Source organism: Grus americana, chromosome 2 (genome assembly GCF_028858705.1).
Source record: "Grus americana isolate bGruAme1 chromosome 2, bGruAme1.mat, whole genome shotgun sequence".
In the NCBI taxonomy this organism is placed as follows: domain Eukaryota; kingdom Metazoa; phylum Chordata; class Aves; order Gruiformes; family Gruidae; genus Grus; species Grus americana.
In genome coordinates, this window is record NC_072853.1 from 166386471 (window position 1) to 166397412 (window position 10942).

Here is a 10942-nt window from a genome sequence, read left to right on the forward strand (position 1 = left end):
ACCCCAATCAAAACCTCCTTTGCATTTCCATGGCCTAAGGGGGCTTGCTCACTTTGCGAAAGAAACGTCTAAAACCGCTGGCTGGCACCGGGGAAGGATGGAAGGGGCGGGGGGGGGGGGGAACCCAAACCAAAAACCAGAGTCACCCCTGCGGTCCCCCTGCACACACCTGATGCCCCGGCTTGGACAGAGACCTCCTGCCCCTCTCTCCATCTCTCCACCGCCTCCTTCCCTGACTTTTTTTTTTTTTTTTTCCCCCCCGACAGCCGCCTCTCCCGCACCTCCGGGAGGCGGGAGCGGGGAGCGGGACTGCGGGCCGGCCGCGGCGGGGACGGGGGGACACGGGGGGACACGGGGGGACACGGGGACGGGGACACGGCCGCTCTGCCCTCCTCTCCCCTCGGTGGGTGACAAGGGAATATTTATGTTGGTATTAGAGGAATGCGTTTCCTTCTCCAATCAGGAATGCAACCAGAGTTTCTAATTATAAGTTAGATGGTGGCTGGGAATAAAAGATTGCTTTTTAATGACTCCCGTCCAGGTGCTCTTTCTTGCCTCTCTTCCCAAGAACACATTTGCATTTTATTGCTTTTCTCCCATCCCAACGAATTCCCTGCTTTCAGACATACCTGAAATAGTTGGACAGGCTGCCTTCAACACCCTCACCTCTGCACCGCCGGGCAGCGCGGCCGCGGGCGGGAGGTACCGCGGCCGCGGTCCCCGTTCGCCTCCTCCCGCCGCGGATTGCACCTGAACCCCGCTAACGCCCCTCGTCAGATCGGGGGTGGTGGTGGGGGGGGGGTGTGGGGTGGTGGTGGCAGAGATTAAATGCACTTTAAAAATTAATTATTATTATGGTGATGATTAGCAGGGGTTTTAGACGCTTCTGAGTTATTTACAGCACCGCCCTCGGTGCAGAGCAGCTCCTGCTCCGCGCTGCGGCCGCGCAGCCCGCCTTCCCCTCCGCGGCCGCGGGGCTGCTAATTCCTTACCCGGGGAGCTCCGCACCCGCGCAACCGGCGGCAGAAAGCGAAGCCCCCACCGCCTTTGCCTGCTCCTCCGTGCCCCGCGCAACCCTGCGCGGCTCTGCTCCGCGTTTCCTACGCGCTTTCCCGCGAGCTGCCTGCAGAACAGAAGCTTTCCTGCGCTAGGGCTTCCCTGAGCCCAATTACCTCCGCGGGGTAATTAGAGCAGATCTTGCAGTTACATGCCTTGCCCAGCACCATTTGCTTTTTGTGGGGGAGAGAGAGAAAAGCCTCTTAAAGGCGTAGGGTGCAAAGCGCGGAAAAAAAAAATTAAAATAAAATAAAAGGGAGCTGCAGCCTGGACAAGAAAAGTGCGTTATCCCGAGGGAAGGGGTTGCGCAGGTCCCCGCTGATCTTGCGCGGGGCAGCTCCGCGGCAGCGCCGGGCACATCTTCCCCCAACCCCGTCTTTGCTCCCCGCTCTGCCTTTCCATAACCAGCCCAGGTTGTTCAGCCTCCTCTCACCTCCTTTCTCTTTCTTTGCCTTTTTTTTTTTTTAATTTTTTTTTTCTTTCCCCCTAAATATTCCTTAAAGCGAAGGGGGAAAAAAAAAAAAAGTTTTCATCCTTTCCCCCCCTTCCTTCCACCTGACTAGCTCGAAATCACCTTGAAATGCTCATGTCAACTTGTATCATTATCTCTTTAATTCAGGCAGCGCCTTTTGTTCTTCACAGGAGAGGATCAAAGCACTTAAAAAAAAAAAAATAACTTTCCGATCGCTCTCGCTCGCTCTCTCTCTTTTACAGTAGGAGAAGGAGAGATCAGGTATAACCCAGTCAAAATAAACAAAGTGAATGCATAAATAAAAGAGGTGAAATGCAGGTTCTAAGAACTTGCTGGCGCTGGAACAATCCCACCTCTTTAGCTGAGTGGCAACGAAAGGAGAATTTCAAGTCATCTTAAGCGCAGGGGTTGCAGAGAAAACAGAGGAGGGGAAAAATAAATGAAAATGAGAGAAAAAAAAAAGAAGAAGAATAAAACTTACCACCAGATTGGGTAACTTGACAGAGCCTGACTCAACCCACAAAGAAACAGGAAATATCCAAAAGAGGCCATTGATGAAAAGTTGTCTTTCTTTTTTTTTTTTTTTTTTAACCAGAGTTGCCAAAAACCTTCCTTTCTTCTGAGGCAGGATGATTATTTTAATAATAATAATAACAATAATTTAAAAAAAAAAAAAAGTCAAATGAAGTGAACTCAACCCGACCAGGTAAATCCTCTCTTGCTTCCTCTACTACTCTCAAGGAAAAAAAAAATCTCAGAGAGGTAAAAAACTCTTCTCTCAGCCAAGACACTGAAGGCAAATATTAAAAAAAAAAAAAAAAAAAAAAAAAAAGAAGTTTGAAGTAGCTCTCTTAAAAAGGACCCAATCAGCACTTATTGCCAAAGGGAGAATTCTGATGCTTTGGCTTGTTCTGTCAATCAGGAGCGCGAAGTCAGGAATGAGCTAATTGCAAGGAGATAGTGTTTTAATACTCATTAGGGGGCACGTTGGCCCACAAGCCAAGGGATAAAATGTAGTTTTAAAAAGGGGAAGGAAGATTTAGGGGGTTTAAATAGACAGGGGGGACCCCTGTGGATTTGGGTAGCTATAACAACCTGCCCGGATTTCACTCCCTGGGTCGAAGCTACTAAAATGCAACCAAAAAAAAAAAAAAAAGTGTGATTTTTTTTTTTTAAATTATTATTTTCTTGATTTGCTTCTTCTTGCCATTCTGTCTTCTTCTCAAATCCCTGTTTCCTCACGATGACGATTGGGATGCATTTGAACTAACTTTCTAGAAACTTTTGGTTGGTTCTTTTTTTTTTTTCCTCCTTTTTTCATTTAAAAAAAAAAAAAAGGATTTACACCCAGACATGCACGCACACACACAGACACGCACACCCCCACAGACACGCACACCCCTTCCCCACCAGTCCAACCAGCCAGATATCCAACAGCTCCACCGAAGACATCTGCTAAGAAATCAACTTCTTCCATGCAAATCTCAATAAGGTTCATCCAGATCATCACAATTTGCGGGAGTCCCAGCCCCAGACTTTGCGAAGGCGCTGCTGCAAACGACTTCATCCACCAGATCCACCCCACAGGGCACTAGTAATTGATCTCTTTTTTAATTTCTCTCTCTACATATTGTAACAATTTCTCTCCTTTCAGTGGCGGTGGCGGGGGGTTGAGTTGGGGTGGATCGCGCGGTTCCAAAAATCTGCAGGTTTTCGGTGGGGTGGAAATAAAAAAAAAAAAAAATAGTTATGATTAGTACTATTATAAAGATGTAGCTCCTCGAGACTGGGTACGCGGTTAGATTTGCTGCTCCTCTGGAACATATTGTTTAAAGCTTCTGTATCTGTGATCAAGTGTCACCCAGCTGACAGGCTTTCCCCCTACCCTGGGTCATTTGAAAGGGGGCTGGAGAGGCGAAAACGAGGGGATGGAGGCACTGGATGAGCTAGGAGATATTTTCTCCCTGGAATAACAACGATGATTCTCTTTTATGTGATTTTTTTTTTTTTTTTGGTTGTTGTGGCTGCTGCCTGTTGGGTTTTTTGCTGGGTTTTGTTCCCTTTTTTTTTTTTTTTTTTAAGAAAAGAGAGAGAACTGGATGAGATTTTATTTATTTACTTGACTTTATTTTATTTTATCTGTGAATCAGAAAATTTCTGTGGCTCACATGGAACAAAGAGAGGTACAATTTTTAATGACTTTGTTGGAGGAGGGCTTGCAACCTTGCGTTAGCTCAAATCAAAATGCGTTTTCTTTCTCATTAAGAATTGCATATATATTTTCCCTTAGTAGGGAATATTTCTATTTACACACAGAGAGCTTTATATGCATATATATAAAGATATGTTTGTGTTTAGCTAGATGGAGAGATATATTCATTCTAGTGAAATTATACTAGAAATGCAGTTCATTCGGGGATATTTAAATCATTGGGAATTTGGCAGGGGTCGGGCCCTGATTATTTTCTTTAGGGTTGGATGACAAGTGATTGCAAATGTGAGCTCTGGCAAGTGCTCCGAGATCTAATCGTCCCATGTAGCCAAGCTCGAGTCGATCTGAGCGGCTTCTCGCTTGCTTTCAGAGGAGGAACGGATGCTCTCTCCGGCTCTCCCAATGAATCCCCATGGTGTCGATGCTGCAGTTATATTGAGTGTATTAAATCCCCCCCACACACACACACACCTCCTTCAGCAGCTCCCCCACCCCAGAGAAGCCAAAGAGGCTGGAGAGGGAGAAGAGAGTTTTATTGCATAAGGTAGGACGAGGAAAAGGAGGAGGGTGGTGGTGTGTGAAAAATCATCTTAAGGACTTTCCCTCTGTATTAGAGAAAATCCCATCCAATTATAGCATTACTGGAAAGAACCAAACGCTGAGACTTTCAAAGGAGGGGATTTCTCTGTCTTTTCAAGTGAAATTGCTCACACTGCAGACTGGAACACACACACACACACACAGACCCTCAGACACCAGCGCCCGCCCGGGCGCGGGGGTCCCGGCAAACCAGGGATGGAGGGGGAGGAAGGGGCAGGACACACATCCCTTCCAGGGGTCGAGCTAATCTCCCCTCCTTTTGTTCCTGGGGAGAGATTTAAACATCCCCCAAAGCCTCTGCCCCTCCCACCAGGAAGCACCAGGCAACTTTACCTGAAGGTACAAATTCAGCCACTCTCCCTTTTCCTCTTTGCTTTGCAGCTGCTATTTGGGGAGGATGGAGATAATCCACTTTGTCATAGGCACACACACGCGCGCACACACACACACACACATGCACGCAGGATCGTATTGATTTCTTCAGCAGGCAATGTTGCTCCTTACTCTGACGCCAACTGCTTTTAATTACACTGATAAAAAGGTAGTCGGGTGTATAATAGCGATTCCCATCCCTAGGAACACTCCTGTAGATTAGTTATCTATTATCAACATTACCTTTGAACCAGAGCCCTGTAAGGGCCAGATTTTGCAGTCCATTAGAGTCAGTAAAAAGGCTGCCAGGGGTTTTACGGATGCGGGACTGCTGACATTTGGCTGCTCAAATCAGCAGCATTTTCTCCCAACAGTTGGTTTTAGGGCCTGATGTCAAAACCTGGCTAAGCTCACCCATGCCAGTCCATTGGTTTCCATCCCCCTCCCAAATATTTGGGCATGCATTCAGACATACGCTTCGCACTGGGCAGGATCTGGCCCTTGGTGGGGTGACAACACCATGGCTTTGGCTTATTTGCTCTTGGCATTGCTTATCTGTGCCCAGGGAGAAGTTCTGAGGAAAGTCCAGGTTGCAGAGTTGTGAATCCTCAGTGGTAGACACCAAGTCACCATCCTGGTGGAGCTGCAACCTGCCTTGCACAGATTTTCCACAGTGCCCGTCCTTACGCCAGCAAAGTAAACAGCAGTTTTGGTTCATGACTTCCCTGGGAGGTGAAAATCCATCACTCTGACTGTCAAAAGCGAGAATAAAATCTTGACCGTGTTCACAGCCGTGGCGCCAATTCCTCAGCCCCCATAAGTCTGCTGTGAAAGGAGGTCTGTAACTTCAGTTGTCAAGCTGGAAAAGGGGATGGGAGGACGTGGAACAGGCCTCATAGTCATCGGGTTGGAATGCCTTGTGAAGGCATTGCAAGCTGGTCCTATCTTGCTTACTCATGGGGATGGCCCAGCTGGCATCTTCAGGGCCCACTTGAGTGTGCAAAGAGAGCTGGATTTAGAAACATGACTGCTTCACGGTACAGTTAGTCACAAGAGGGAACAGCTGTGCTCACCCATGTTCAAAAAAAGACACGTCCAGGGTGTTTCCACCCCAGAGACGTCTATGTAAAGAGACCGGCATAAGGGGAGGAGGTTTGGAGGGATCCAGGCAGACAGGAAGGCGGTCAGACTGGTGCAATGCAGTCCGTCACACTTCTCAAATACTCTTTGTGTCACTTCTCTTGCACTCCTTGCCCTTCTGCCCTACAAGGAGAAGATTCGTTATGGCTGCAGGATGGGAGAGATCATCCTCAATGAGAGCAAACACAGAGCTAGGGAAAGCTCCTCATGGGGCAGAAGGTTTTCCTTATTATTGGTGGAGGACAGAAGTGCATTCTATCCCTTCCCTTTTTAACATTCGAATTCCCACTAATAAAATCTGATTCGTCATCTGCTTTTGCAAATTGCAACTGGAACTACTTCTTGCTGGAAGATGGTTAATCTTCCCCATTTGCAATTTAGTCACTTCCGACACATCACTCTCTGGACACAGTGGTTTCCACGGTTGGGTACAGCCACCATGGCAGTGTGAGAAACCCATGGCCTATTTTTTCCTTCCACGGCAAGAAGCGCACACTACAGCACGTTGTAACAATGGGAGCACCAGTAAATCCCCAGCAGGCAGCTTTGTAACCCACCCTGCCTAAAGCCAGCCCTGGTGAGGAACCTCAATAGGATGTAGGAGTTGCTACAGATATCTGGAGACCCAGATATCAAAACATGCTGTAAGCACTAAACCTCCTCCCTCCACTAATGCTTGGAAAATATCATACAATTTCTGGGATCCTCGATGCCTGGGCACTGGGTGCTGGAAGCCTGGCTTTGCCATGGGCCTGTTGACTAGTGGCAAGTCTTTCTGCTTCCCTGTTTCATTTTGCCTCTGTGCCTTTTAAGGTTCTTGAAGACTGAGATCTATATCAGCCATACATCTTGACCAGAAGTCACAGCAGTGCAAGTAATGACAAGGTAGGTTAATGTTGATCTCATCAGATGTGGAGAACAAGGCAGAAGATGTGTAATGGCTGGCTCATGATGTGATTCAGAGGCAGAACTGGTGAAAAGATGGATTTTGCTGCTAATTCGTGTCCCCTCTTCAAGACAGGTCTTTCTGTGACCGGCTGGTTTTAGCGAAGAAAGGTCACTGCTGTCCAGAAGTGGAGGTTGGTCAGTGTTGGAGATGGAGAGGGTTTTTAGAAATGTGCAAAATGCACTAATAGTATGGGTTTCGGCTTGCTCAATTACAGCAGTCCAAATCCAACTTACTTAACGTTGGCTGCCTCCGTGGTCAATCGTGCAGTGGAGATCTGAGCAACTCAGACTGCTGTAGATACTAGTCCATGGTAGGTGGAGTGAATTGCTTCTGGAGTTGCTTTTCTCTCTGAGATCTAGTTTAGACTTGGTGCCTAATCCTCAGACGGTTGAAGTTAGATGAGATGCCTACAGGGCATTGCCTCTTGTCTGGGCTCTAAAGAGGCAGTGATAGCAATGAACAAATCAGGAGCACGTTTGGGGTGGGTTCCTCAGCTCTTTAGGCTGCAAAGAGATGTCCTCATCTGCAAGGAAACAGCATACATTTGACACTGCCCAAGACACCTTTGGCTATGGCTGGCATCTGCCCACGTTAGTCTATGCCAATGGTAGACCGGGATTTTGGCTGCTCCTGGATTCCCATCAAAACTTTTCTATATAAAGGTATTATCCTCTGATCACAATGCTCAGAAGAGAAATGGAGGATGGCTGAAAGCGTAAGATCCAGTACTGATATGTCCCCTGGAAGACAGGAAGGATGAGATACACAGCATGGCTTTCAGTGCAATGAAGGCAGAGCACCCAAAGAGCTGCACTGTGATGTGCCAGACCTTTTGCAGAGTACAGCGGATCTGTCATGGGTGATGATCCTTTCCTTCGGACTTTTAAATACAGGAGTTTCTGTCACTTCATCTTGGGTGAAGAAAAATGTTATTCTGAGGAGGGTTGCTCTCTCATTTTGTGTATGCCTCCAGCTGCTACCTGCAGAGCACTGCCTGACTCTCTTTCCTCCATGCCAGGCTCTGAGGAGCATGTCCTGGTCATCAATGAGCTGCTTTAGAAAGGCAGCAGGTAGCAAGGCCAGGCCTTGAGCTGGTGGTGGGGGGTCTGTTCTTCCTTTGCCACCAGATTGTGGTGTGGCTTCGTGCAAGCGGCTTCCCTGGCATATGTCACGTCCCAGCTGGGTTGCTCTCCCTGAGATGATCACTTCTTTAGGACAGGACACCTTTCCCACTAGGGCTTGAATGACTGCAAGGCTCAAGGTGGAACTTGGGGCTCTCTGACACCTCTCCTTGTTCCTTCCCTCCATCTCCTCTCCCTCAGCTGCCTGTCCCCTGCCTGGCAGGGATTGGGCAGGCACCTGCCTTGCCTGTCTCCTGCAGGAGAGGTAGGACTCTCACTGGTGTAGCTTTGGCCCACCTAGTGGTACAGCAGGAGAACACACCTGGAGAGAAAAAAAGCATGGCCCAACAATGCATCCAGAGCAGAGGGATCTGCCCCACCAGGGCTCTGGTTTCCTTTCCCCACTGCAGAAGAGTTGTCAGAGCCCAAGACTGGGAAAGGGCTTATCTGTGTGTCACTGGTGGGGTATCAGGGATGCCTGGTGGGCAGAAGGATGGTAGAGTCCAGCCTTGGTAGGTGGAAGGATGAACTGTGGGTGCTAACTCTTCCCTTGCCTCCTCCATGTGTGCTCAGGAGGGATCAGTGCTCTGGGACGGTGCCACCATGCAACCATTTCCTTGTCACCTACCTGCACACTCAACAGCATGGGGTAGGTGAGGACACCAGCACCCCTGACCTTCTGCCCTGATGAAAAGTAGGTACACAGGCAGGCAAAATATGTTCTGAGAATGATGGTGGCAATTAGAAATAGCATGGGCTTACCATGTCTCCCCTAATAAATGATAACAGATGGGAAGTGAAGGTGCATAACCAGTCTAATTAGCAGTATCAGCCAAGAAGTCAGTGCCATATCTACGTTCAGATAAACATTTCCTTTCATTGTCCCTCCCTCCTAAACCCCCTGAGTTGGTCACCTTCAACCATCTTCTCCAGAGCCTCTCGTAGCCCCTCAGGGTTGCGGCAAGAGGAATCAGTGCTCTGCCCAGTAGGTCCATTCACTAATGGCGAGGAAGTCTTTTCCAGGTGGTCTCCATGAGCAGTTGCCTGGTTGTTGCAAAGTCATTTTGTGGAGACCGTCCTCTGACAAATGAGTGCTGTGAAGGAGAAGTTGGGCTCTTCCTCATGGGATGAGGTTTGGGGAAAACCAATTTATTTTGAAGGCAAACTGACCATTTGAAAGCAAACTTAACTCCTGGAGTAGATAAGGAGCAGTCCTGCTTTTCTGGCACATTGACAACTCCAGATTCATAGAGGAAATAACCCAAAACAGGAACTGAAGAATCTGATCAGTGTAAGCTTTCCCCTAAGGACTCTAATTCAATAAATGTATACATAACCTGAGCCCTGCATGTATAATGTGTGTTTGCTTACGTGGAATTTCTCTAGGCCAGATTCAGATAAAAAAACTACTAATCAGTAGTGGAAGCTGATAATCTCTAGGGGCCCAAACCTGCTATTACATATACAAATAACCATTCATAGGAAGATGCGGGCTTAGGTGCTAACAACTGAGGACAGTGAAATCTTTCCAAGAGTAATAATAATCACTCACTTTTTTTGAGAGAAACATGTTAAGGTCTGGTATTTTGGGTCCTGGGGGCAAATCCTGCATCTCTTTCTGGAGACATCCATCTCACCAAGTCTAAAGGAGGGATGACAACTTATGAACGGCACGTATCCACAGGGAGCTCGTGCCCCTGGAAGTGAAGTGCCTTCAAAGGCTGGAATGAAATGTCTTTTGGGGGTCCTGGTTTTCTGCCCCCCTTTCATTAATTACTGCCTAGACAGCTACCTTCACCTACCTGCTCAAATCTAGAAAGCTAAAGTCCAGTAAGGTGGCTCTCACTATTAACAGGACCGCAATGAGCATTGCTACAAATGCAATATTGCTGGTCTCAGAAGCAGAACAAGGCTTTTGGGGAAGTTTCCCTCCAAATTCACACTCAGAATAAGGACAGGCTTTAAAATTGCAATTTCTGTGCTCTGCTCCATCCAATCTTCCTTCATAGAAACAATTTTTGGGGGGATATACATTGGATTAAGGAAAAAAAAAAAGAGAGGAAAACCAAGTGCTTGTGAGACAGAAAGATGAATAAGAGAAACAGTTATTTACGAAATCATTGATGCACCGATGTTGAAATTTTCTAATCCCGTTCCAACACAACTCAAATAACCCCTTTTCAAAGGGCTAGCCACACTCCTGCTGCAAGTGCAAACAAAAGAAAAAAAATAAAATTGAAAACAGAATTTTATCCCTTTGTGAATTCACTCATCGCACCAGTCTTTGAAACCCAAGTGATACTATCACTCTGGATGAATGTTTGGGTTCAATCTTGTGCTTGCAAATCAATATGCATTTTAAACAGGGATTATTCTATGCTGCTGACAAACACCGGATTGAAAAACTACCCAGACTGGAGTGTCTCCTCTTCAGTCACAGAGACAGGCTAATTAAGATACATTAAACCCAGTATCTAGGAACCTAGGGTACAATTTAAAAGCATAGGAGCATCTGTTAGACTGGCACTCCTGTTACTGTCTGGCATTGCAATAGTGCCCTGGTCAAGGTCTCCAAAACCTTTTTAAATGTGTTTTACAAGCGCAGAACATCAAGGGTTTTTGTTTTTGTTTTTGTTTTTGTTTTTTTTTAGATTATCTGGTTGTTTGGCACTGGGTTTATTTTAAAACAAATTAATATGAAATATTGTGATGGCAAAGGTGCCATGATGCGTTGCACTGACTACCAGCCCTCTTCAGTGTGCAAGAAGGGAGCATGGAGGGGCTGATGAGCTGGGCCAGAGCTTTGCAAGATAGTGGGAAATAATGAAATAAGCAATGATATTGCTCATGCACACCAAAAATCACTCTTACCAGTAAGGTGGGGACAGGGCTGCATGGATGATTGTCTGGTGTTTTGCTATAGGAGAGTCTTATGCCAAGAGAAGATGCTTTCTTGCAAAAGTAAAGGGAAGAAAAGATCTGCCTGCACTCAAGGAAGGAAAAAGAACAGACGGATTTGG

General features: G+C 46.9%; 1 protein-coding gene across 1 annotated transcript in view; it reads right to left on the reverse strand.

Annotated features, from left to right (window-relative positions):
* WNT3A (Wnt family member 3A) overlaps positions 1 to 2130 on the reverse strand; it is an 87424-nt gene extending 85294 nt beyond the window's left edge. Inside the window, exon 1 of the mRNA XM_054816460.1 lies at positions 2010 to 2130. Coding sequence (XP_054672435.1) covers positions 2010 to 2080 — 71 coding nt within the window. The 5' untranslated portion in view covers positions 2081 to 2130. The remainder of the gene's footprint in view (positions 1 to 2009) is intronic.
* Positions 2131 to 10942: the final 8812 nt, after the last annotated feature.